The 26,538-nt window shown below is 48.7% G+C and overlaps 4 protein-coding genes across 5 annotated transcripts; 3 read left to right on the forward strand and 1 right to left on the reverse strand.

Moving 5' to 3' along the window:
- The first annotated feature begins 82 nt into the window (after window positions 1-82).
- On the forward strand, window positions 83-3,265 carry hcls1 (hematopoietic cell-specific Lyn substrate 1). Its single transcript, XM_049760809.1, has 14 exons — window positions 83-235; window positions 594-677; window positions 756-829; window positions 913-1,036; window positions 1,104-1,214; window positions 1,293-1,347; window positions 1,421-1,531; window positions 1,595-1,650; window positions 1,726-1,795; window positions 1,865-2,013; window positions 2,089-2,214; window positions 2,388-2,607; window positions 2,676-2,741; window positions 2,811-3,265. Exons 2-14 carry the CDS (start codon window positions 594-596, stop codon window positions 2,945-2,947), a joined length of 1,383 nt encoding a protein of 460 aa, XP_049616766.1. The 5' UTR covers window positions 83-235; the 3' UTR covers window positions 2,948-3,265.
- Window positions 3,093-4,304, reverse strand: llph (LLP homolog, long-term synaptic facilitation factor). The gene is made up of 3 exons (XM_049760837.1): window positions 4,164-4,304; window positions 3,555-3,780; window positions 3,093-3,469 (listed from the first exon to the last, which is right to left on the reverse strand). The coding sequence occupies exons 2-3, from the start codon at window positions 3,772-3,774 to the stop codon at window positions 3,303-3,305; spliced, it is 387 nt and encodes a 128-aa protein (XP_049616794.1). The 5' UTR covers window positions 3,775-3,780; window positions 4,164-4,304; the 3' UTR covers window positions 3,093-3,302.
- Window positions 4,305-4,314: 10 nt separating this feature from the next.
- Window positions 4,315-16,037, forward strand: pex26 (peroxisomal biogenesis factor 26). Of its 2 annotated transcripts, XM_049760812.2 has the most exons (6): window positions 4,315-4,698; window positions 4,766-4,903; window positions 4,979-5,289; window positions 5,355-5,492; window positions 7,013-7,072; window positions 15,130-16,037. In XM_049760812.2, the coding sequence occupies exons 1-6, from the start codon at window positions 4,505-4,507 to the stop codon at window positions 15,234-15,236; spliced, it is 948 nt and encodes a 315-aa protein (XP_049616769.1). In that variant the 5' UTR covers window positions 4,315-4,504; the 3' UTR covers window positions 15,237-16,037. The 2 variants fall into 2 exon arrangements, with proteins under 2 accessions (XP_049616769.1, XP_049616770.1); XM_049760813.2 differs by lacking the exons at window positions 7,013-7,072; window positions 15,130-16,037 and adding an exon at window positions 5,587-6,140.
- A 104-nt stretch (window positions 16,038-16,141) lies between these two features.
- On the forward strand, window positions 16,142-22,488 carry LOC137839529 (G1/S-specific cyclin-D2-like). Its single transcript, XM_068649607.1, has 5 exons — window positions 16,142-16,499; window positions 17,131-17,346; window positions 18,773-18,932; window positions 20,077-20,225; window positions 20,820-22,488. Exons 1-5 carry the CDS (start codon window positions 16,305-16,307, stop codon window positions 20,976-20,978), a joined length of 879 nt encoding a protein of 292 aa, XP_068505708.1. The 5' UTR covers window positions 16,142-16,304; the 3' UTR covers window positions 20,979-22,488.
- Window positions 22,489-26,538: the final 4,050 nt, after the last annotated feature.

Raw genomic sequence — 26,538 nt, forward strand, 5'->3', positions numbered from 1 at the left:
ATTAAAAAAAAAGACAAAACTTTCTCCACCTAATTGTTTAGTTTGCTGATTTTGAAGTTCTCATTTCCGATTTAAAATCCGCTATGATATATAAAGCCACGCTTTTAAGTGCGCACGGTTTGTAATATGTGTTCCGTTGATGCACCGCTCGTGCACGCGACTTTGATGCTCGCGCACTGTACGTGTCGACACATCGAGTGAGACGCGGAAATCGACTGGCGACGAACTAAAAAAGGTAATGTGAACTTCTTTCAGAATCTTGTTTTGATGCCATGTTGTCTGTTTTTTACCCAAACAATTATTATATATATATGGATGTTAACTTTTTGTCTTTATAAATGAAGATGGAGCTGCAAATTTTATGACAGCATAATGTGCTTTCTCAATACGTTTAAAAGTACTAATTGAACAATATTGGCAATATAAAGTCCAAATGTGTTTTGTATTGCAAACAAAAAGTTAGCATCACGCATTTACATTTTTAAAAGACATGTATCACTATGGTCCGTTTTGGGGAAATGAAACTTGTTCGTGCCCTTTTTCCATCATGCAGTTGTGAAAATGCAAATGCGGCACTGTTGTTATTTCTGCAGATGTGGAAGTCAGTGGTGGGACATAATGTGAGCATGAAAGTGGCTGCAGAAGGTGACGACTGGGAGACGGATCCAGACTTTGAGGTAGCGACTGCAATGCTTGAGGACTTCCCCTCGGTACGCTTACAAGATGTCGGTTGAAGCAACCTCTTCCTCTTTTAGAATGACATATCGGAACAGGAGCAGAGATGGGGAGCCAAAACCATTGAAGGTTCTGGCCGCAAAGAGCCCATCAGGTACATTGGTTTCATCTTTATAGGTTGATCTTTTTCCATCTAAAAACACATTCATGATGATGCATTTTGGGGGGTGGGGGCAGTGTTGCAGAACTGAGGCACAAAGTGGCAGTGGAGCACGAGCAGGTGAAACATCAGGAGATGACTCCAAAAGCGTCGTACGGCTACGGAGGCAAGTTCGGCGTGGAGAGGGACCGCATGGACAAGGTACGATTGACACGCACGGGTTTTCCGGCTGCGATCCAAAGTATCATACCAAATTGCGGCGCCGCAGGTGGCGGTGGGACACGACTACGTGGCTCAGGTGCAGCAGCACAGTTCCCAAAAAGATGCAGCCAAGGGATTCGGCGGGAAGTTTGGCGTGGAGAAAGATCGGCATGACAAGGTCAATCGCTGACACTGCACTATGCAAATAGGAAGCTTGCAAAATAAACTGAAAGACAATTAAAAAATTTCTTTGCAGTCTGCTGTGGGTTTTGAGTATAAAGGAGAAGTCAAGCAGCACGCGTCCCAGAAAGGTGCTTCAGAAACGATGACCCACTCATGAAATGTCCTTTTTGTATTTCATGTGCGCGTTTCGTGTGCTTGCAGATTATGCCAAAGGCTTTGGGGGCAAATACGGCGTGGAAAGGGAGAAAGTGGATAAAGCCGCCCTGGGCTACGACTACAAAGGGCAAACGGAGAAGCATCAGTCGCAAAAAGGTGACAACGCCGAGGCGCTGATCCGGTTCACTACATGAACGTAATCCGATGCCGCATATTCAGATTATTCTGCGGGCTTCGGAGGTCGATATGGAGTACAGTCGGAACGCATGGACAAGGTGACTCGGCCAATTTGAGTTAATCATTGAAAGAAGGCGGCAAAGCTAATTGAATGAACTGTCTTTACGTTGAAGAGTGCAGCCGGGTTCTCCGACAGGGACGCCCCAGCCTCCGCTTACGAGAAGACGCAGCCCATAGAAGCCTGTGAGTTCCTCATTAAGGGATGGACGGATGAATATAGCCAAGTATGGGTCAACATGGGTTGCCTTCCAGCCACTGCCAACGCCGCCAAGATGAAGGCCCGTTTCGAGAGTCTAGCCAAGGCCTCGGACGAGGAGAACGTCAGGAGAGTGGAAGAAGAGAAGAACAGGAGGAAGGAGAGAGAGAAACGAGAACGACAGGAAGCGGAACGCAAACAGCAGGTGACAAAAAATCAATTAAAAAAATCCTGTGAGGACTTTGAGGAGCTGCGCTTTAATGTTGCTTTTGCTGGACAGAAGCAAAAGAGCAAAGAGGAGCCACTTCATCTTGCAGATGTTCCACAAGTGCTTGCAGAGCGTGAAGCTTCACCGGAGATCAGCCAGAACACACCGGAAGAACCACAGTTAACACCAGAACCAGAGGTCAGACACTAATCAAATCACTTTACTACTTATGTTGTTTTTAAAAAAAAACAAAAAAACAAATCCAATTATTTTTCAAGCTTCCATTCCTTCCTTAATTGCTGCTTTTTATTTTAAATATTTCTCAAAGTATCTCGAATTGTATTTCCTACTACTTTTGCTTCTTTCTGTAGTTGAAAGAATTTGACGACGTGCCTCCGCCTTTGCCTTCGCGCTCGGACCACTTCCTGCACTCGGACCTTCCTCCTGACGATATTTACGACCAAGTCGCGGCGGAGGAGCAGGATGGCGGCGACGAGTACGACGAGGGTGAACTGCCGCCGCCGCTGCCGCCTCCGCTGGAGGAGGGAGGCGATGAGTACGAAGAACTCGTGCCGCCAGCAGCTTGCTCAGGTATGGCGTCCACATAAAGATGTACAATGGTACTTCCGTTTGTATCTTTTTTTTTTGTCATCTCCCAGCAACAGACGTCTACGAGGACCTGTCAGCTGGCATCCAAGCCATCGCCATTTTTGACTATCAAGGCGGTATGTTGCTACTTTAAGGTCATTGCTTTGTTTTAGTCGGGCGGGGATGTAATGGGCTGGCTTTGGCAGAGGACGTGGACGAGATCTCCTTCAACCCGGACGACGTCATCACCGACATCGAGATGATCGACGAGGGCTGGTGGAAGGGACGCTGCCACGGACACACTGGCCTTTTTCCAGCCGCCTACGTCCAGCTCATGCAGTGAGATGTGGACGCCCACCGCCGGGCTCGCCGCAATCCGTAAGCCGAGCGGTATAGTCACAGATTTGCAATGTGGAGAAATTAATTACACAGCACGCAGGGAATGGCTGTCACACGATTAGACAGCTCTTAGACAAGAAGATGACACGTTTTATGGTTCAGTTGTTTAAATGCATTTTATATAGAAAGACGTGCAATAAGCGGACATAAAAGAAATCAAAATATTCTTGTGTTTGTCCAACGTGTTTCCGCTGCGACATAAAAATAAACAGCCTCTGTGGTGCGTCAATGTTGACCACCTTTATGACAGTCATCAAGGAAAGACCGATTGGCTTCAGAGTCTTTTTTTGTTCAGCTTTTCACCAGGCAATTCCTTTCTTCTTCTTAGTTTTGCCACCGGTCTTCTGAGCCATTCTCTTGCTCTTCAGCTTCTTGGCTTGCCGCTGGCTCATCCACACCGGATACTGTCCATGCTCATTCAGCAATGTTTTCTTGTTGCGTTTGCTGTCCAGGTCCATGGTGCTATCTGCAGCCCAAGTGATCAAATGCTTTATTCGTGAGAACTAATGTGTGTTTACAAAGGCAGCGCGGAAATGCACAAACTCGCTCACCATTGTCTCCGTCTTTCTCCATAACTGCGTCAGCCTCTTTCTTGATCTTCTCGACTGGCACCACGGTGGCAATCTCCTGCATGTCGGTCATCACGGCGTCGTCACCTTTCTTGGCCAGACCGAGGGCTGTTTTCAGGCGGGCAAGCTCCTTGGGAGCGTTCTTCTTCCTCTTCTCAGCTCGCATCTTCCTCTTCCACTTACTCCGCAAGCTTTTGGCCATTTTGTTCTGGGGAAGACAAAAAAAAAAAAAGTAGCAGTAACAGATGTTTATCTTAACGCATGCGCAGTGTGTTGTCCATGTTATGGGATGCATGGTAAAATGTGAATGAAATATGTAACATTCTTGGGAATATTAAGCGACAACAAATGTTCCTGACAGTGTTTTTATACTGTTGCCAAACTCTGACACGTTACAATGCTATAAAGTCGTATACATTACAAAGCTAAATAGAAACAAATGAAGCTTAAGCATAGCTTATGGCCGCTAGCACGTTAGCTACCAAACCGATAGGCATTTTTTCGCACGCCAAACAGGCATTGAAGTGCTCAATATCATAATCGTTAATCTTAAACAACAATAAAAAAACTACTGTCAATAGAATATCTTACAGATTACAGATGTATCCGTTGAAACGATACAGTGGGAAGAAACAGGAAGATACGGACACGTGTTTACAAGTGGCAGAGGAGCCCCGTCAAGAAGCTGCGATTGGATTGGCCCTGCGCGAGAACTGAAGGTCGCACGCTGAGATTGGCTATTTTCTTAGGTGAGAACGTGACTTCCCATTGGCTAAACATTCCCAACCCGGAAATGTCAACAACAACATTCACAGGAGGCCGTCTTGTGTACAAATAACACATCGGGGTGCGTATTTAGGATCTTTTTAGCAACAAAAGACATTTGTAACATAGTTCTACAGACTTCATACAATTGAATTGTAACTAAAGTCATGAGCAGCCCAACACTGAGCGGCGATTTTACGGCCGTTTTCAACCCTCCGCTGTCTTCTACGCAAACTAAACTGTTGGACATGTTAGAAGATGCCACAGAGCAACTGATGATCAATACAGACTTCGACGCTTCCTTCCGTATCTGCGATAGAGGGCTGGAGTGCCTTGCCCACGAGGAGGAAGCGGACGTGAGGTGACGTGTTCAGTCTTTCTTCAATCTGTTATTATTTATTGACATGATCATGTATCCACTCAAGTAGGGGTGAACTTAAGGCTGGCTTTTGCATCGTGGGCATTCAAGCTTTGGCTGAGCTCAACTTGTGGCCAGGTGTCCTCGCTTGGGTCCTGAAGCATTACGAGCATATGGAGGACATACCAGCTAAAATATTGCAAATGTGGTGAGTACATGTGAATCACTTTGTCCATGATGTCATTGCACAGTGTTGGTCGTTCACTCGCCACCTCTCCGGCAGCATCCTCCTCTATTCCAAAGTGGGTGAGCCGGCAGCGGTGCAAGAGGCTACCCAAGCGTGGCTGGGCAGCCCGTCTAACATCCATCTAGATGAGTTTCGTACGGTAGCTGAGCTCTATTTGCTGTACGTCCTCCTGCCCCTCGGGCTCACGGATCAGGCCCGGGAACTTGTCGTGGGCGAATTGGGTGGCGCTACGTTCACGGAAGAGCAACGACAGACGGCGCTAGAAATCATAGAAGAGGAACGTGACAGGAAGCTGCCGCATGTCAACGCAGATTGCAGCGTAACTGCTGCTAATGCCTCGACCCAAGGTGAGAAGACTCCCTGGACCTTTGTTTTGAACAACACATACATTTGTCACTCTTACCATGCACAGGTTCCTTTCTCCATAAAGTGGAGGCCTTGTTGAGGGCTACTTACAGGAGATTGACGGCTGCCTCCCGATCCTTCCCATTCCATAAACTCGTCTTGGCTGCTGTTATTCTCTACATGCTTGTGTTACGTCTGGATCCAGGTTGGCTGTTGCGTCAAAAGAAAACCAAATCTGAGCAATTTTACAATATGGTCAATATATACGCTTTCCCTTTTTTTCCCGCTCTGTCCTGCAGCGCTTCCGTCTTCCTTTATGTGGATTTCTAAACTACATGAGCTTCTTCGACAGATGTGGAACGTCATGGCGGCTCCATATTATCGAGCTCAGAAAGACTGAATGCGGACTTTGTCGTGATTTCATTTTTTTAATGTCATTCTGCACTGGCTCACGCAAGAGATAAATGACCTCTTACAATATGAAAGCAATATTAAAGTTGTGTTTCATTTGGCCACAAGAGGGTGCCATAGCCTTGGTTCTGTGAGCAGTAATTAGGCCGACCAGGTGCACCTGTGTGCAGCTTCCACCAGGTAGGCAGGTAGACGTTGAGCAACCAGGTGGGTTGGCTGGTTGAGACCGTTGCTCAATGGGTTGGGCAGACATGCACAGCTTTAAAAGCCTCCATTTCATTTAGGTAAATTCATTGGGCTGTCTAATATGCAAGACGACACATTTCATGCGATTGAATTCCCCGGAGGTTGAAGGACCTGTATATAGTATTAATGTATTTGTTTTGGTTTCCTGGTCTCTGCATCTGCGTCATAGTAAAGACAATAAACTGAGTTGAGCCTATGTCTGCCTTTTCCTGGGTCTTTTCAAGTTGAGCCGCACTGGTTCACTGCTAAAGGAAAAAAAAAGATCGTAATTGGATCGCATTGTGTAGTATTTGTAGCGAGATGGTGTTATTTTGCAGTTGGAGGCTAATGGCATGGTTATTGTAATTGGAGTGAACCACACGGGTGTAAATGAATCCCAATGGCCGCCGGCGCGCTCCCCCAGCCCCTGCGGCGACGCGTCGCCGTCCCGTCGCCAATGTTGATGCGTGTTTAGCTCGTTGCTAGGTGAGCGTGCGCTGCAGAAAATCGTTTTTTTTGTGGAGTGTTGGCTTTCGAAGAGATCCCTCCATCTCCCCACTCGCGCCGCATTCCAGACATTTCACTAGCGTCATCAATAATGCCGCTTAATGTTGTAACAGCATGGGAAAAATCAGCCTCAAGCACGGCCACCAGATTGTTGGTGTGGCTTTTTGATTTATTCCAACCATAGAGCTGATGTCACCTCCATCAGCTTTGGGGATTTTACTTGAAAGCAGCCGTGTACTAGGCAGACGCAAACGGCGGCCATTTTGAAATTTGCCACTTAATTGTTGATTAAATAGAACGAGTGGCAAAATGGCCGCCGGACCGGAACGTGGACAAATGTCCTTTGTTGAGCTTATTGTGTGTATGACCGTTCAGTTTAAAGAATAAGATTAGAAGTCTAGAACGTTTCACTTTTCCACCACACCTTTTTGGTAACCACGGTGATGTTGAAAAATAAAAGTCGGGCACTTTTATGCTCTCCTTTTGATGTCGATAAGGCGGTCATTAAACCATATCACTTTCACTTAATGCTGTGTGTAGTCACTGAGTAAGCACTAAATACTGCTCTTGATGTCCCTTTAGGGCACCGGCGCACCCCCTGTGCTGGCACGTGTGCTCAAAAGGCCAAAAACATTCATTGGGGTAAGTCCAAGAAACTTTTCTAGACATTATTATCCAGCCCTGAATGTCAATACTTGGGAATCCCTGACTCAACGGCATAAATCAGAGTCTGCTTCTTATCGTGAACGGTTGGAATTCTAGCTAACATTTTTTCCCTGGGTTGCGATTCTTGGAAGGGTGTTGTAAATAAAACATGTGCTGACTTTTTGTTGTGAGGGAGGGAGGGAGGAGAAAAAAAAAAATCCAGCCATGTGGGGCGGCGGTTTGGTTTGGAGCCTGACGTGACTTTTGGGTGGCTCTCGTTGCGATTCCATGATGTGCGTTCAATGTGTTCAGGGTGGAGGGGGGAAAAAGAAAAAGCTGAGTAGACAATTTTGTGGTGTGAAACGGAATGAGCGCCCCCTTGTCATTCGCGGTGCCCCGCCCGTCGTTCCCCTTCAGTCACCGCCTTATCTGCGCTCCTTATCGCGTCGGCAAGTACATTGTGCGTGGATTTGAAGCCGGGCCGCTCGGGTTACTGTCAAATTGCTTCCTGTCCTAACAGCCGTCTTCAAACCTTTGCACCACCTGCCCTCGCCGTTTGGTTCCCACGGCGGCCAAACAAAAATCCCAAAGTCGTTGTAAACAAAACACGTGGTCCGGTTGCGACTTGTCGCAAGGAAGACTCATCCGGACACGATCGGAACGTGGCCTAATAAATCCTCGCCTGGCGCACCTTCAATTAAAAGCTCCCGTAAGGAGGAATGAGTGCAATTTCACCTCCGGGCCAAATTTCTCTTTTGGCATTTGGGACCGCACAAGCGCTAACCACGGCCGCCACACGCTTATTGTTCTGCCGAGTGGCAAAAATCAAATGGGATTTTTGTTGAGGTCCATCGTGGGAGCTCTTTGACCCCCTTCACAAAGCTCCTCTAATGCCAGGTAGCCGGCGCCGGCATTCCTCAAGCATTCCTCCATGAGGAAGTTGCTGGGATGGCGACGGAACAATGACCCGCTCTCATTCTTCGGGTTTAGGGTTCTGTGGGAAAGTCCGGCGTCGGGCCGAGGTGGGACGGCGGGTGGAATGTTCTGCGGGAGATGCGCTGACAAGACGGAGGGGGAGGTCTTCTTTGGAGTGGAGGGGAGGCCGATAAGGCGCTTTGATGGAGCCGTGCTGTTTGCACATGCTTGTCATGCTCCGTGCACTTTATTTGCGCGTTTGCGGGCTGATGTCATGGAGCCAAATTTTCCGCCGTAAATCAACTTCTACCGTATAGCCGCATTTCATGTCTAATCGACGTATTGTATCTGGCGATTAAGAAAAAGCTCTTGACGTCGGGACTATTTTCCATTGAATCTACATTTTGAACAGCGCGTTGAATGCAAGCATTTGTGTTGTTTTTGGGCTAAAAATAAAAAATGGCAGGTCTTTCATTACACGGCGTCTGCAGTTTGCTATATAGCCAAAGTTAGCACGCGTTTACGGACCTTGCTGGAGCAGAAAAGAGGGGCTTCCCCCAGATGTGATGTCATTTCCTGTCACATTTAGCCGCCTTGCTGTGATGCCACCTTACTGATTCAATTGATGTAGGAAAAAAAAAAAAAAAAAAGCCTTCATCTGTCCCGGCTGATAAATGAAGGCAGGCCCGCCCGCCTTGCACTTTAGCCTCTTTTGACTCCGGAATTTAAAAAAAGAAGTCACAAAGCGGCAGGCGTGTCGTCGGCGTGAAAGGCGCCTTTTGTTTACACTGCGGCCCGTCGCCGAGCCTACGCGTCGTGTCCGCCGTCTATATGCGGCGCTCGGTTTTGTGGGAAGTGCTGGCGGCCACGGGAGGAGATCAACGGCGGCCCGCAGGCTCGCTTCGCGCCCTCTCTGATGTGGCGTCCGTATTCCCGCCCCAGAGGAAGCGGGCGGCCTGGCGCCCGAGCGTGTGAGAACAAATGTACCTCCACCGGCCTCTCCGGGGAGTGTCGCAGGTATTTTTGCTCAAGGCACGTATAGGCGACGCAGCCCCAGTTGAACTCCCTGCTGTCTCGCCGGGCGCATCGCGTTCAACGCTACAAACGTTGAAAAAAGCCATGCTAAAAGCTAAGCTAATAGGTCAGATTGCCAATAGTGACGCTCCGATACCCACGCAACGATACGATGTGAAACGTGCGGCGAGACTTTTAGAACACACTGTAATCGTTTTCAGTCTTGCGCAGCCTCTTGCACCACTTAATTCGGGAAACTTAATTCTTAGTCAGTTTTCACGTCTTTGTTTGTGCGACGACGTCAGGGCTCCGCATTGACGTGCCGTGCCGTCCCTTTGGGATTTTGTCGGAAGTTGAGGGCCGCGCAACGCAATGTCTTTGACGCGGCCCTGCTTTTCGTTAGGCCTCCTCATCTGCAGCCTGTTATGGCGGAGCAGGGGGATGACATCATACTGGTCTCGCGGCGGCGGATAATTGGCCAGCTCTCCTCCTCCTCCAGAGTGAGCGGCGCGGGCCAAGCAGAACACACAAGTGGAGCCAGGCCATGCGAGTCAGATGCACGGGTTTTTTCCAGCGCGGCTGGCGGGGGCCTCGGCGCAGGGGCGAGCGGGGGCGGCCGGTGGGCGGTCGGTGGGCGGTCGGTGGGCGGTCGGTGGACTGTAAATGTCCGAAATGAATGAAGAGCCTCAACTCAAATGAAAGGCGATATCAAGTGTGCCCCGGGCGAACGTGTTTGATGTGTTGATGTGTTCGTCGCTGTCGAACGTCGCGTCACTGCCTCCTTTCTCATTTAAAAAAAAAAAAAAAAAGCTCAAGTCCTCTCGGCCCACGCAATGTTCCGTTTGGCCATTATTTGTAATATTTAAATGCTTTGGAAAGAAGTTACGTGGCTTGAAGCTGCCTTCCATGAAACTGGGAAATTCAAATGCTAAGACTAAAGTGACACTGGGCCCCTTCGGTACCCCACGGCTGCACTTTGTTGCCAAAAGCCCAACCCGCCACGTTTTCGCGGCTCCATCACGCCGACGTATTTGCCGCCATGCGCAACAACAGATCGTTTGATAATGCCTGCCGGGGTTGTGAGAACAAATTCTGGTTCCCAACAGGCGCAGCGCCGGACGTGTTGGCGCGTGCCCGTCAGGGCGGCCGCTCAAACGGGTGTCGCTCGCCGTCGTTAAGTCGCTCTGTTTGGGGTGGGGGGGGGGGCGGAGTCGTGCGGGCCACATGCAACTCAGCGTCTCGTCAATGTGGACGCTCCAAAAAAGGGCCCGAGTCAGCACAAAGCCAAACTTTAGCTTTTGGAGAAGTGGCGCTCAGTAAAAGTCGACACGTTGCGCAATTTCACGGCTGCGCAATCAGCTGGGATGTTGCCGGGTTCCCACGCTAGGCCGTCTGTCAGCGGGTAGGCGCCAGGCACGTCACTCAAGAATCCAACCTGGCCGTCGAGTCGTGCCGGCCACATACTTGCTTTATGGCCATTTTTCCGTCGTCGTCCCAGACTTGCGTTTGAAAAGTAGCAATCCATATCCCGTAAGAAAATTTAAACGTGATGTTTTGCTAGAACTGTGGCAGCGGCGGCGTCTCGCTAGCGCTCCGCGGGGAGGAAATGAGTGAAGCGTAAGGGAATTTTATCACTTTCTCACTCTTGTGTGCGTTTCCCTGGCTGTCACATATTTGTCTTATCAGCCGTGAGAGAAAGGCACATTTGACAACGCTTTGGAAATCTTTGGCGCGATTAGCACCACACGGACACGCGGCGCAATATCAGCTGTCAGTTGGAGAGCTTCATAGGACTTAATGATGCCTTGTGATGTGTTTTTCCCGATTCTGATTTCCGATCGGCTTCACTAAAATGTCAATTTCAATTGTAAGATTCTTCCGCTTCGTTGCGCCATAGTACCGAGCTTCAGTGTGACTTTAGCTTAGCATTGTTGCTAGCAAACAATAGTCTGTGAAATGCCCCCCTCCCAATTGGGGTAGGTAGAGTGAGAGCGGCCGCACCTTGAGAGCCTTGGCAGCTCTTCACATCTAGCTAACAGCCCCACGTTTTCCTCCCACGCTTCACATTTCACACATTCCTCAACAATGTCAGCTTTTTTTTTTTTCCAGGTCAACACACTTGAATCTGATGCGGCTTTTTTTCACCTCTCTTTTGTCGCCAGTGTTTTGGTACGCGTTTCTTCTGCATTTTCTTTTTGCGCCGTCATCGTTTTTTTTTCCCTTTCCGCCGTTGAGCGGGATTATTTATGTCTTGATGGGCTAACCATAAAAAGAAAGCCTCCCTGCGCTTTCATTTCCTCGCTGACGGTGGGAATCCTGACCGAGGGCTCCGAGCTCTGGCCCGTACGTCCAACCATAACATGGGTCCTAACAACTTCCTGTTGGCGGCCATTATGTAAGGCCCAGCGACCAAGTCGAAATTTGCCGACAAAGCCGTGTGATTGAAAACGAGCTACTTGGGCTTGTGACGTTTTGTCCTTATATGCTGAGGTCGCAAAGAAGCCTCGCCGGAACTTTCCTCGGCCTTCCCCCCTGGGGACGTGGTCTCGGTCCTGGGAAGCGCCGGCCTGCGACCGAGCGGCCCGTGGTGGCTCCACGACACTCGGGCGCCGTGACCTCTTTCTCACAGCGCCGTACTCCATCGTAGGCCCCGCCTCTTTATTTTTTCTCCACATTGACAAGTGTCTTCCCAATACGCTTGAATGCGACGTGGGAATCGGCTTGTGGGAACAGTCGTGTCCTGTCACGATCTACCTCGAGACAAAACCTTATCTGGTCCGTCAAGCTCGTTATTTAATTGAGGCCTGTGTGTTTTTGCGCTGCTTTTGAGTCATTGTGCCTGTTCAACTGGATTTGTTAGTGTGGGATCCAAGCGGCCCGACGCGCCACCCAAAACAAACGACCACAACAAATAAATGGAGAGAAATTTGATACGCCATGGTAAAAGAATAACAGTAGCCTGAAACCGTTGGACCTGTGTGACAAATGGAGCCAGGCTAAGGCTAACCGCTAATGTCATAACTGTTGCCGGATAACATTGTGTGGTCAGATCTGTCTTGCGCAACCTTTGCTAGGTTCATTTTAATATCTGAATGAAAAAAAAGTGAAATAAGTGACTTTGTTGCCTTCAAATTTTGAGTTCATCCAATTCTTTGTCTATCTTTGGTTCCTGAAATCTGTGTTTACATGTCATTCATGCCCCCCCCCTGGCTTCTGACAGTGTTAGCATGATGCGGCTAAGCTAAGTTATCCCGGCATTTCCAGGCTCGTTATGCTGCTTGTGTACCTTCCGTGACCTCGCCTCTTGGGGTCACCTGTTTAGCCAGGCACGACTCCTCAGAGCACGCTTGTGTCTTTGAAGGTCTTCTCACTGCTGAATGTAATCAGGCAATGAGGCGAATTGGGTCCGGATCTGACTGGGGCCCTGACAGAGGGCCCCTTTATGCCGCCACTGGAGGCTAGCACGCATGGCGCACAGGAAAACACCGAGCAGCTCCCAGACACAATCCCTCCCCTTTGCTGCACGTTTGGAAGCAGCATATCGCTTTGAAAGCCTCCAAATTGCGAGCCCCCCCCCATTCCGTTCCACCCTCCCTCCCCATTTCCTCTGCCTTTTCTCTCAGGAGGGAAATGTAAGCGTGCAGGAGTGGAAACGTTGCCGTGTGCGCAACGGGAAGCCAAGGCACGAAGAAAGCCGAGCTATTTGCGGAACAATGAAGCCCTTTAGAGAGGGGGGAAAAAAAAGTGTTTTTCGGGGGTACCCTGTCTGGTCCCCGTGACTCTTTACGGCTCGGGAACATAACCTCCGAGTCCGTCAGTTAACCCTGTGAGTACTTTTTTACTGTTCAACTTGGAAGTTCTGCCTTGCAAACTGTAAAATATTTTTTTTCTTCCAAGTGTCCAGCTGCAATGCTCTTGTCTCCCTGATGGCCTGTCGTGACACAGGCAGGCTCTTATTGGCCTTAGCCAATCATCTGCTTCCAGTTGTCAACAGCTGCCATCCGAGCCCTTCTGCCAGAATTTCCCCCCCCCCCCCATTCCCTAATCTGTGACCACATACACACTTGTTCACTTGCGACAGGCGGCCGCCGGCTTTTGGCTCCGTCCACTGCGCCACATGTGCCCCCCCCCCAGTCGGAGTTACATAACGTACATCCAGACGCCGGCCTAAATGCCGTCGAGCTCTGTGGCCGACACGCTCAACGTGGCTTTGTACCCCGTTTGGAGCGCGTCTAATCCGATGGTTGGGGCGAACAAGGAGTCGCTTCAACTGTTAAAAAGCGAGGAAGTGATGTCACACGCATATGTCGCTTGATGACTTCATCCACAAAGAAAAAAAAAGCGTGCTCTTCGGTGGCCTTTTGGTTTTGGACCTTGTATGTTTCCAGAACGTTTTTCATGCTTGACATCTGTAGTTTTCATCTCTCGGGCCCTGACCTTTGAACTCAATGGAAGTATTGGTTCTGAAGGGCGCCGTGGAGAATGGCCCAATGTTCTGTGGAGCGTCTAGGAGTGAGCCAGGCAAGCTGCTCGATGTCACGCTTGTATACACACTTCATGGTTGAGGTAGTGGGGAGGGGGGGGGTCCCGTGACCCGAGGTCCCCGGCGCCGAGAAGAAAACCCCTCTTGTGTTCCAAAGCGCCAGACGAGCTGGCGAGAAGGCAGGGCCGGCCGGATGTTGCTATCTGTCCCCGCATTGTCTGGCTTCCAAATGTTGCCATTTGACTTTGAATGATGACTTTAGGAATAGCCAAAACATTCCAAAGGCACAGTGTGAGGAAACGCCCCCCCCACCCCCCTCATCTGTTAGCGTTCCACGGCGGCTGCCTACGTGATGCATTAATGACATCTCGATGGAGGAAATGATAGCCGGTGGCACTTTAATGGCCCATTGCGGGAAAGCACCTTCTTTCCACTTTTCCACGCTCGGAATAGCCTGCCGGGCATGTGACTGTACCCGGAGACATTTTTATCAACTGCCATTCACGTTTGGGGAGCAGGCCAGCATGTGACACTCGCGTGCGCACATTTCCTCCCCATGTCGGCCATTGCTCGGCGGGAGTCCCGGCCGCGGCATTCCAACCATAGCATCTTGGGCGCTACTGTCCCTTTCCTAAGCTGTAATCAAGCAACTTGGCGGACGAAAGCATCGGCCCGTGCGTCCTTTTTTGGCGCTTCCGTCTTTCCTTTCATCTGATGGGCCCACTTCCAGAAGCTTGCTGAGGGGAAGTTCCACTTTGGCCTAACGCTCGTCCGCCTCACAATTTTACACCCTAGGGGGTTAGCGACGCAGCCGTAGCAGGGGTGGGATGGTATTTATGTTTTGAGGGACGCTAGCTAAGTCGTTATGGTAAGGCGTCGGCCATTTTGGGCCCGAACATAGATCCAGAGAAATGTGAGCTGCTGTCGGTAACTTTCTTCACATTTCACTTGTTGTGAGTTCCGCTCCCGCTCTTCAAAGACATTTTTCCGCCCGACTTTTGTTTCTCGTCTGCCCATGTGCGGGCCTCTCGTAGGTCGACTGGGCTGGTATGCGGCAGGAATCTTTGGATCAAGGTGATTTCACGCTCCTCCACGCTTTCCCAGCGCTCTCGGTTACCTCTGCGCGTGCATGCGTTATTGTAGCACACGTGCACAAGCAGCTTAAAGTCTCAGCACCGCTTCCAAGTGTCTGCGTTTGGGATGCATATATTTGGTTGGGGTGCCCTTAAAAAAAAAAAAAAAAAAATCAGATGAGGAAAAACAGGCCGTGTTTTCTTTGAAGTTGAGCTAATCTGGCTAACCTTGACATTCCCTTCCCAGGCTAGCCTCTCATAATAGCTCCCACAGTGTGTTTTTTTTTTTTTTTTTTTTTTTCTTTCTCAATGAAACTGCATGTCTCATTCAGTTCTTTGGTTGCGGGGGGAAGGGGAAGCAAGCGAGGCGGTGAGGTGGCGGTGGGGGGAGGTGGGGTTGTGAAAAGAAGTTCAGCTGTCATTCAAAAGTTTTCCCACATGATCGGAAGCAGCTCAGGAATGTTTTTTTAATGATAAGAGAGACACATGTGGCTGGCGTGGCAATTAAAGGAGCACATGACTTCCCATCCGGATGTAATTTAACCAGTTTTTGTGTCATTTTGTTGCAGGGATGACGTATTCAACTGCACATTTTTGGCATTTTTCATTCGTTTACACAGTTGAGCATGAAAGATATTGTGGAATGAAGGGGGGAAAAAAAAGTGCAAACCCGTGATAGGGACGTGTCACATGGATTCGGACCTGTTTTGTATGATGTTATTGTAATAAAAAAAAGTGTATTGACTGTAATTTAGCACATGCGCTAACTGTGCTGCTCCTTAAATTCCTTGTGTTCACCAGTGAATGATTGACTCAGAGACATGGCGCGTCCCCACTTTTCTTTATAATTATTTTTGAACACCTCCACCAAGTGCAGTAGACTGTTGAGTATTTGTGGCCAGTGAATGACAAAGGAATTTATTGCCACCATAACACGCCAGCAACTAGACAGCCTCATAGCTGTTTGGTCTTTTTTCTTTAAATGGCCTTCATTTTGATGATACAGTATTTTTTTATTATTGTGGACCATTGATCTTGTTGAATGTTTTGTACCTTTAGTAAACGCAGTAGTAATAATTGACACAATAACGTGCAAGAACTTCGAGTGATGTGGAGTTTTTAACCGTCCATTAAGTGCAGTAGAATGTGTGGCTAGTGAATGACAAAGGAATTTATTGTGACCGCAGTCTGCGTCAGCTGTATCCAGTTTGTTTGTTTCCTCTTTGAATATTAATATGTAGAAAGTAATGATTTTGTTTCCTGTAAAAAAAAAAAAGAGAGAATCCTTAGTGTTATGTGTTTAAGTGCCTTTATTTTTGTGTCATGCAAAGGCTAGCCAGTTAGCTCATTTCTGCTTTAAAAGATGTAAATGTGTTTCATTCTATCATTATTTCAGACGTGAGGATTGACTCTTTTTCTTTTTATTAATTTATTGCGACTTTTTCTTTCTGGGTGCTTTTAATGTATATGTATTGAAAGTTATCACGCTTCTACTTTGAAGGCATTGACCGGATGTTCCGCATCTCCATTGACGCCATCTTGACGCGTCTCTGTCAGCAGAAGAAGAAGGAGAAGAAGCAGGAGACGACGAGGCGAGCCGGGCGAGCAAGACTGAAACAAAAGTTGCAAGCTCAGCCTCATGCTTCGACCAGGGGCGCGTCGCCTCCTCCTGCCCGTTGTCCAGCAAACTGTGACACTTTGAGCAGCTTCATATTTGAGTCAGCAAGTACGAAGAAGCCAAGTTATGGAGCTTTACTGCATGGAGTCGAACGTGGAGGTGAAAGCCCCGGTGGACCCCAACATCCTCCACGACGATCGGGTTTTGCAAAGCCTGCTGACCGTGGAGGATCGCTTCTTGCCGCAGTGCTCCTACTTCCAGCGGGTCCAGAAGGATATTAAGCCGTACATGAGGAAAGTCGTCGCGGGTTGGATGCTCGAGGTTGGTAGCTCGTTGTTTTTTCTATTTAGTTTTTTTCGACGCTTGCAAATGAGCTCTTTTTTGGTTATAATTGCACGATGCCACGCATTTCCAAGCTCGAGTTGGATGTTTTTCGACCGGACTTGTGTGACAATTGAGTGGAGATGAGTCACCAAAAGGCGTGGGAGCGTCGGAAATTCCACCACGAAGACAATTCAGCTTCGTAAAGACTGTGGCCTAGCTTGATATTTACTTGTGCTAGTTGGGTTCAAATGGCATAATTGCGTCGAATAGTTCGGCCGAACGATACACGACAAGTTGGTGTTAATTTACAGCCGAAAAAGAAGCACTTTTACCCAGCGCACGAATTATTATTAATTTTTCAAAAGTCCTCGGGCACAAGGCAGGCAGGCAGGCAGACAGCATGGCGAAGTGCAAGTTTTTGTCGCGCGAGCAAAGTATTGCTAACATTTTGCTCTGCTTTTTTTCCCCTGTAATTGTTTAGCACTCAAAGTAGTGCTATTTGCCCAAATTTTGCATTTCTGCAACTTGTGCACCCAAATGAGTGTTTTTATTGGCTACTTGCAATAACATGATGTCCTTGCTAAAATGCGCTTTCTTGTTTTGCCCTCCCCTCCCTGTTCCTCTCCAGGTGTGTGAAGCTGAAAATAGCGAAGAGGACATCTTCCCGCTGGCCATCAATTACTTGGACAGATTCCTTGCTGTGATGCCCACCAGGAAGAACTATCTGCAGCTGCTGGCGGCCGTGTGCATGTTCCTGGCGTCCAAACTGAAGGATAGCAGGCCCATGTCCGCCGAGAAGCTGTGCATGTACACCGACAACTCCATCTCGCCACCGGAGCTGCTGGTAAGGCAAAGTCCCCCCCCCCCCACACACACACACACACACACACGCGTGCACAAGGGCCTCACATTGTAGTGCTAATGGTTTCACAGGAAGTTTCCAATTCTCCTGAGCCTGTCGTGCAGTGCGATGCCATCTAGTGTTCACACTGAAGCTCCCAGACATTTTTAAGTTGCACCAGAGGAAATCAAATTAGCATGAGATGTCACTCATGCGTGAGTAGTTCTGAAAGTTGATTCGCTAAATAATGGGGCTGCTGCGTTTGAACATTGGGCTTGCCGTTAGACATGTTGTTGTGATGCTGCTGCAGCGTATTCCTGGATATCCTCACAGGATGGGCAGAGGAAAGCGGCGACGACGACGGCGGCGGCGACTTCGGCTGGAAGAGCGGCCAGGGGAGGGTGGGACATCTGTCCAGGAAGTGAGCGCATGGGCTCAAAACGGCCTCCACGGGGGATAAACGGTGTTAAATGCTAGCATGTGTGCGGCCGCTGTCAATCATTTGCTCGTACCAGCTGCTCCAGTTGTTAAGGGTCCAAACATTACTTGAAGGCGTTTTGATAGAGCGCCTATTGAAGTAGTCCGGCGGAGAAGCTTTTTTGCACGCGGGTGGGCCAACAGGTTCCGCTAACATCAAAGCACACCAATGTAAATATTAGCCCGTGATAACAGGAAGTTTCCACCCTGGCTTATCTGTTGACTTATAAGCATTTATAGGAGATGTAACAAAGTATGGATCGTATTCAAAGTTGAATGACTTTCAATGTTTGACGCAAATGTGCTTTGGGAATGTTGAATTTTTTTGGGGGCCGAGTTGGATTCCTGCTTAATTTTGTCATAGGCGAAGCCATGTTAAATGCATACATATGTCCATGCAAAGAAGGATTGTAAAGACCTGCTGCAAATAGCAGAAATCAGCACCCGCCTACAGAGGCATTAAATAGCCTATCGATGCCACAAAATGGTGGCAAAGCATATTGTGCACGTTGCGTTGTACGATACTTGGCTCATGTCAAGTTGCAGTTCCACTCCAGTTCAATGGGTGGCGATAGTGTGCATTGCACCGATGTTGAGGATTATCAGCAATGTGATTTCCACAGTGAAAAGGAGAAAACATGTCACAATTTAGATGTCAGTCTGAGCAGGTGTTAGTTAGAAGCGTGCGAGAATGGTCCAAGCTTTGCGGCATGTCTCTGCTTGTGACGGGAAGGAAAGCGCTCTTTGGTTTGCTAATGCTAGCGTCACCCACCACCGCCGTTGTGCACACAAAGGATGTGAGGAATGTGACCTGGCACGCAAGGTGATAAGATAAAAGCGTGCCAGGCGATGGAGGTAGTGCTGACATTTCCGACCGAAGGCATGTCATGGAATGACTCAATTGTATTTGATGTGACCCTCCTGAGCTGAATTTCTTTGTTGTTGTTATTAGGACTGGGAGGTGGTGGTGCTGGGCAAGTTGAGGTGGAACATGGCGGCCGTCATCCCCAACGACTTTCTGGAGCTCATCATGCGTCGGCTTCCCCTCCCCGAAGACAAAGTGCCCATGATCCGCAAGCACACGCAGACCTTCATCGCCTTGTGCGCTACAGGTAAACACCCCCCTGTGTTCCCCCCCGATTCCCACGCGCGCACGCCCAGCCCGGCCAGCATTCTCCCGTCATGAGTCATCGCTGACGCATGTGACCCATTTTCCAGCCGTCTTATCCCACATGGATGAGTTGCGTGCCGCAGGCCTGGAAATGGCTGTCGCCAATCAATCACAGCGCCCTCTTCCTCTTTATTGGCGTTGTGTGCAGACAGGGAAGCCTCCAGGTTGAAAAAGTCAGGGCGACAATCCTGTGATCTTCCTTCCTCTCCCCCTGTGGGCCTGGTCTCCTCTCTGCCTGACAATTCGGCTTAAATATTTTCATATCCTGGATGGCGTTAAACGAGGAGCTTGTTTCATGTGCTGCCGCTCATTCAATGGCAGGAAACGGAGGAGAGGAGAGGAGGTTACTTGAGTGCAGTAAAAGCACAATAAGCTCTTTCTCAGCACTGGTACTTGTGGCCCTTGGGTTCTTCCCACACTTTGTTGCATTTCCCTGGCTTTTGCCAGATTCCGGCTTCATGCCGAGAAGTTATGGATCTTCTGCCGTGCCAGTGATGATATGAGTTGGCGTTACCGGCATTGTGAAGTTCACATTGTTGTCACATTTGCTTAGCTGTCACTTATTCAATGTCCAGCCATATTGTTTTCTCCTGCAGTCTGTGTGGCTTTGCAGACTTTGTAGTATGTAGTAAATGTAGTAGCACTCAAGTATGTAATGCCAAAGTGAAATAAAAGTTGATTTACATGCTAATGTTAGTGTGGTTGTAGCGTAGCATGTGTGACTGGCTGGTGAGTGAAGTGACATAGGCGTTGGCGAATGTGTGTGTGCAATTGGCCGGATCATTTTGTAATGTCTGCCTCTTCTTGGCTCGTCACCTTTTTTCTAGTGATTCGAATAATGCTGGTGGCACATTCCCATCATTTAGCCAGCGCGCTGGGACAGTCCAGACGGGGACTGCGGGGAGTCGTCGGTGAAGACGAGTAGGAGGATTCCTGCTCTGCTTTTCCAATTACTTTTTCCTCTGTTGGGTTGGGGGGGAGTGCAAAAAGAAATTCAGAGCCTGGGAAAAATGGAGCGGAGGAGCTTGCACATGTGTTAACCAGACGCCGCCATTCTTACACGCTTATCTCTTTGTTGTCATCAGATGACGGTCTGGCGATGAACCCCCCCTCCATGATCGCCAGCGGCAGCATGGGGGCCGCCGTCTGTGGCCTACATCTGGACCACAAGGACAAGAGGTTAACGAGAGACAACCTGACCGAACTGCTGGCCAAGATCACCAACACAGAAGTGGTGAGTGCCATTGTTGACCTGCATTCTTAAATAAATCGCAGCATTTAATTTTAATACAGCAAACGTCAAGATGGCGGCGTGCTAGCTAGCCTTCTCGCCACCCAGCACGTGCTGCCGCTGCTGCTCTGAAGATGAAAAAGCAAGCCCAAAAAAGTCCACGCGCTCTCCCCCGTCGCGGTTGTGGGCCGCCGTCATTGGCCGCCCCCTCCGGCGTTTGCGGTGCACGTTGCCACGGCGACCCCCGCCGCCACAACGGCGGCCCATCGGGTTCCAATTAGACAACATTTCAAAGGAATGCCGGCCCCCGCTTTCCCCTTTTGTTTGCCAGCCGCTCGGCAGCGAGCCCCCGACCGACCGACCGACCTCCCACGTCTATGCGAAGACCTGCCGAGATGTTTTTGTTTTTTAAATAAAGATAATTCCGACAGTGGCGCATTGTGGTGGTTTTGATTGCGCCCCTCATGTTGGTGTGCGTTTTGGCCACCAGGGGGCAGTTCATGTAATCATATGAACACTCCCTGATTGTTAGCCTGTGTTGTAAGCTTGATGCGAAATGTTTGTGTGAAGTTAATGTGAGGCTGTCCTTGTTTCCAGGATTGTTTGCGCGCCTGCCAGGAGCAGATCGAGCGCGTCCTGGCCATCAGCCTGCAGCAAGAAAACCGCGCGGCCAGCGCAAACGCCAGCAGCAAATCCCGAGAGCAGCAGCAGGACCAATCCAGCACCCCAACTGACGTGCGTGATGTCAACTTATGAAGCACCCTTCCACAAACGGCGATGGTCCGACAATCCAACAATGTCTGGCAGTTAAGAAAGTCCCAGTTTTTTTCCCCTCCTTTTTGGTTCGTTAGCCCTTGGAACGGTTTTTGTACGTGCCGCAGTTAATCAAATAAGGTATTTAAGGCTGTTGAAACTTGATAGTGCCTTAGGTTTCCGCCCCCCCACCTGAACGGAAGCCTGAATATATTTTCATACTTGAAGAGAAATAGCTTAATAAATATATTCTTTTGTACATTTAGCGAATATTTAGTTACTCTTTTAGCATCTTTGCAGTTATTCAGTTTAACCGAGGGTGGGCGTTATGCTAGTTGTTGGCATTAGCCGCTAGCAGTGTTGGCTGACACCTGTCGTGCTGCCTGGGGGGGGGGGTACAAGCGGAAGAGAGGAGTGGGCTGGGCCCGCTCGTACGGGAAGTGGCGAGGATGGCGAAAGGCGAGTGGGGGGTTTGGCGGAGGTTGCGAGCGAGCGAGCGAGCAGGACAGATGCAGGTGTTGCTAAATTAGCGGGAATATAAGCTAAGTTCTCTCAGGCTGGACGGCGGTGGCTCAGGAGGTTCCGGGATGCTGTTCGAGTGAGCGATAAGTTTGGGAGGGCGTGACCGAAAAAACATTGTTGATGCACTTTGTGAAAAAGAAGACACCTGGTCACGGAGCAATCGTTTTGGTTCATAGGGTCTTTTTTTTTAACCCCTCCCCCCTTTATAAGTTATTTAGGGTTTTTGTTTTTCGGGCTGGATTCCCACACGGGGTGATGAAAGCTGGTGATTAAATTGACATTGACCAACAAAAGACGTTGTGTAGACTATGTTGTTTTCCCGCGCGTGTTTTATTTAATCGTACTTGAATCGTCATAGCCAAAGCTTCCTTTTCCAGTTATCCTGAAGCTGAATAAAGTGTTTGTATTGGACTCTTGCAAGTTTGCCGTTTGTGCGCGTACGTGCGTTCGTGCGTGCATGTTTTGGGGGTTCACAGTGTGAAAGTTAAGTGTGTACATCCAAGTAAGAACAGCAAAAACCAAGGTGGTCTTCCCAAGACACTCATTCAATTTCCACAAAATGAAATGTTTGTGTGTGAAAGGGTTGAACGAGCTCATTCCGAAAAGAAAACACAAGTTGACGGATGTCATTTTCCTTTGCTGCTACCAAAAGCTTCTATTTTTTGTGTCCTTCTCTCGTCTTAAATTGTGATTCACCTGTTTGCTGCTATGATATGATTTTATTATTGTGTATACCTTTTAAGTCTCTAGCTTTTTTCATAGTTATCATTTTTTGTGAGCGTACCGGAGGGATGGTCAGAGTTTGATGCGGGACTGGAAGTACTCGTGTTTATGAAATATTTTGTGTGTCATCGGTTGTACTCTTGCTGCTTCCTTGAACTGTGTTTGTGTACCTCAGGTTAATTTGGACAGATCGAGCGTTACCTCATGTCACCCCCCTCAAATCAGAGTCCACTGTGCTTTAACTGGCTAAAGAAAAAATAAAAAAGAAGCAACATTTCATGTGTGTGGTGCTACTCCAAACATGCCCTGTACTGTATCACAAAAGAGTGAGGAGCTAGATTCAAAATTGTTGTTAGCAAAGCAAAAATATATTTTGTTAACAGTGAATGTATCTCCTCAAGACCAAAGTGTGTATTTTGGAAATGTTTATTTTTGACATACTCCCCTTGAATGTTTGTTGTGAACCTTCCCCTTGTCCCCCCCCCCCCCCCCCCACACACACACACACACTGTGTACCTCAACAGTTTCTCAATAAATTGGCCCAAAAAGTGCATATGGCTAAGCAATCCTGTTTTTGTTGAATGTGTAATGTGCATTGTGTGTTAATCATGAAAGTAACGTAAGTGAAATGGATGGAGCACTGCTTACTGTAATGCAGCGTCCCCTTTTGGCCACCAGGGGTCAGTACAAGACATATATTAGTATTGCAATGCAATCTTTAGAATAGTTGCACTTGTAAATTATGATATTATCTTTCAACGACTGCAGAATTTTTGCAAGAACAATTCATTTTAGGATGAACCTTCGATAGAAATATTTTCATTTGATTGAAGGCAGTGGCGTTAACCACTCGCTCTGAAACGAAAGGAGATTTGGTCATATTGATAGGGTATCCATCCAAACATGTTTGGTGTTAAAAGTTTCAACGTCTAGAGTCCGAAGCAACCCTTTCCACAGTGGTCACCACGACAGGTGGTGACCACCTGGTGGCGCCAGTGTGCCCAGCGCCGTTGGACGATCAGGCGTAGAAGAAGATTTGAATTGACGGCTGTGACGTCAGGTCTTTAGCTGAATTGAAGACAGGTGTGCTCAAGGGGAGTTATCAAATGCAGGTGGCACCGAGCGCGTGGCGACGGTGGCGACGGCGGCGGCGGCGGACGGTTTCTCAGGTAAGCTAGCATGCTGGCAAATGTTTGTCGTCTCCTGGCGTTTTCCACGACGGACGCCATGTTTGTTGCAGGATTTTCGCGCTCAAGGCGAGCTCTCAAATGCAGATGCCACCGAGTGCGTGGCGTTTTCTCAGGTAAGGGAGCAAATGTTTGTCGTTTCTCGCCGTCTCTCACGACGGACGCCATGTTTGTTTGTTGGAGGATTTTCACACGGCGACTGTAGGCGTCGAAGTTAACTGGAGAGCGCAAGGCGAGTTTTCAAATAGGCCCCAAAATGTGCGGTTTGTTGCCTTTTCTCACACGCCATTTATATTTTGTTTGTTGCAGGATTGTCTACTCTGGTGACTCGGACACGTCACGTCCACCGCGACGGTGGGCCTGGAGGTAAATTGTAGGCCGCTGGCAATTTAGACATGTCCAAATCAGACCAAATCTATTCAAAGATGGCGCCCGCCCTCGTTCGGTTACGCAACAAACATTTGCGTGGGTTATTTTCTCCCCTTTTGGACGCCGCAAACCTGGATCATCCGTCCAATGTGAGGTGAGTTGATGGATGATAAAATTAAAATAGAAATTATAATCCTGATAAATGATCATAATTGACTACAATATAATGATTATATATTTTTTCAAATATAAAAGTCTACTTAGTATGTATAAAATTCAAATATTAAATATAGTTCTGATCAATTATCCTGACTTACTGCAATATAATAATTATATATTTTTTCAAATGTAAAACTCTACTTAGTATGTACTATTGTTGCAAAAATATCATGCCATTGGCACGCGACTCAATGTCTAGTTTGTTTCTTTTGCAGCACTCAAACAGGCCGCTCAGCCAGCATCCTTCTATACAAAGCAAGCAGGAGGCTCTTGAGGAGCCATTTCAGTGATGTTGAGGACACCGAGGAAGAGGAGTCCTAAATCAGGTGAAAAAGTAAAGTTTCAGCTTCCCAACACACAATTAATGGCTGTCTGTCGAGTTTTAGCTTCCCAGCACACAATTAATGGCTGGCTGTGTTTTTGCAGGCTGCAAGAGAAGCCGAATGGGATGAGGAAAAGTATAATACCATATCCAAAGGCGCAATGGCCTATCCAAAGGCGCAATGGCCTATCCAAAGGCGCAATGGCCTATCCAAAGGACCAATGGCCTATCCATAGGAGCAATGGCCTATCCATAAGAGCAAAGGCCATATCCAACGGAGCAATGGCCATATCCAACGGAGCAATGCCATATCAAGTCAAGAATCAAGCAATGCGCTGCAAAAGTCGACGTGTGCGGATCATGTGCCCAGGAGGGGGCAGTGTGGTTGCCTTTGGTTATGGGTGCAGATCATGTGCCCAGGAGGGGGCAGTGTGGTTGCCTTTGGTTATGGGTGCACGACGGAAAGGTTGCAGGTGTGGACAGTGTTTGGGGCTCTGATGGTTGGTCTTGCTTAAGAGGTGTGCTGTGCTTGTGGCTTGTCTGGGTCCAGCGTTGTCTTGTGCTTGGTTGCCATTGACGGCTCACTTGGGGGAGGACGTGGTTACGTGGATGGACACCAAACCAAACTTTGACGTGGAGCCGAATGTCCAATTTTGCCATGTGACTTGTACCATTTTGTGTCTTTTTCTAACCTGCCACTGTCGTACTTGCTGCGTTCTTTCTTCTCCCTCCCCCCCCCCCCAGGTGTAGGGTGGCGTTGGAGCGAGCCGATCCCGAATGTCCAGTTTTGCAATTTGACTTGACATTTTGTCTGTTTCTAGCCTACCACTGTTGCACTTAATCTAACCCTAACCTACCACTGTGGTACTTGCGTTCTTTGTTCTCCCCTAGGTGTTGGAGCGAGCCAGTCACATTTTGTGTCTTTTTCTAACCTACTACTGTCGTGCTTGATCTAAGCCTAACGTACCACTGTGCGTCCTTTGTTCTCTAGGTGTAGAGGGCGGCGTTGGAGCGAGCCGGTCCACGAGGAAGACATAATGATGCGAGCAGCGCCCAACTCATTGCATGTTCTGCCTTTTGCAGGCCGGACGCAAAAGGGGGGGGCGGCGCACGGCCCGATCCGACCCGGCGACGGTAACCAAGAGTAGCTAGCCGCTGTTATCAAGTAAGCAAGTGTCCAGCAACTTGGGGTGCTCTTTGAGTTTCTGACATTTGTTTCTGTTTCTACAGAAGGCGACCGGGACGCGACACGATCTGATCAGAGGTGGATGGACCGCTGTGGCATCACTCTGAAGTAGCCGAGTTCTGAGGGAGACCCGCTTCCCTGGAGGCGTCGACCTGCGCAGCTTCAACATGTGAAATAGATTTATTTTTTTCTAATTCACACCAGCGGTGTCCAAATGTCTGTTTGAGGGCTGCATACTGAAACAAATTGAGAATTCTTTGACACAAATGCATTCAATCAATCATGGAATTTTGCCCTTCATATTTTGTGCTGCTGCTACAAAGCGGTGTTGTGTTCATTCGTGCGGTGTGTTGATAAAGTTGGCCCGAGGCTGCCATTTTGACACCAACGGTGACGTGTGTCGGGCTGCACGTGTATTGGAAAACTGCCATATGGTGGTCAGGGTTATTGACATGCACTTTAAGAAAGCAAAGATTAGTTTTTTTCTTCATGTGGCAAATGAAACGGGTTTTGTTGCCTAACTATTTGTAATGAGTTTAGAAGATGACAAGTCATTGATGCAAGATAAAGTTAACTGACCTAACTGATCTCATTGCGATCAAATAGTTCATCTCCATCCCAGAACTTGCTCAATGCAGTGGTCTGGCCCAATACTGCCATGTCACCGATTTTCCAACATGTCGTGCAGCCCTGATTGAGTGCCAAAAGCGCAGCGACTGCGCAAGCGACGGCATGCGCAAGCGACGGCATGCGCAAGCGACGGCATGCGCAAGCGACGGCATGCGCAAGCGACGGCATGCGCAAGCGACGGCATGCGCAAGCGACGGCATGCGCAAGCGACGGCGCAGCGAGACTTTTGTGCTTGTGTCTTGCAAGGTGGAAGAGAAGCTGCACAAAACAAAAGGCCGGCAGACGGAGGCCACCAGACCCGTGAGCGGGGTGCAAAGGAAGGAATCTCCCAAAGCAAGCAGTCGCCAAGTGATGAAGAGGAGCCTGATGCATGACTGGCCAAGGCTGGCCAGAAGTGGTGACAT

The sequence above is a fragment of the Syngnathus scovelli genome, chromosome 22, assembly GCF_024217435.2.
Source record: "Syngnathus scovelli strain Florida chromosome 22, RoL_Ssco_1.2, whole genome shotgun sequence".
Taxonomy (NCBI): Eukaryota; Metazoa; Chordata; class Actinopteri; order Syngnathiformes; family Syngnathidae; genus Syngnathus; species Syngnathus scovelli.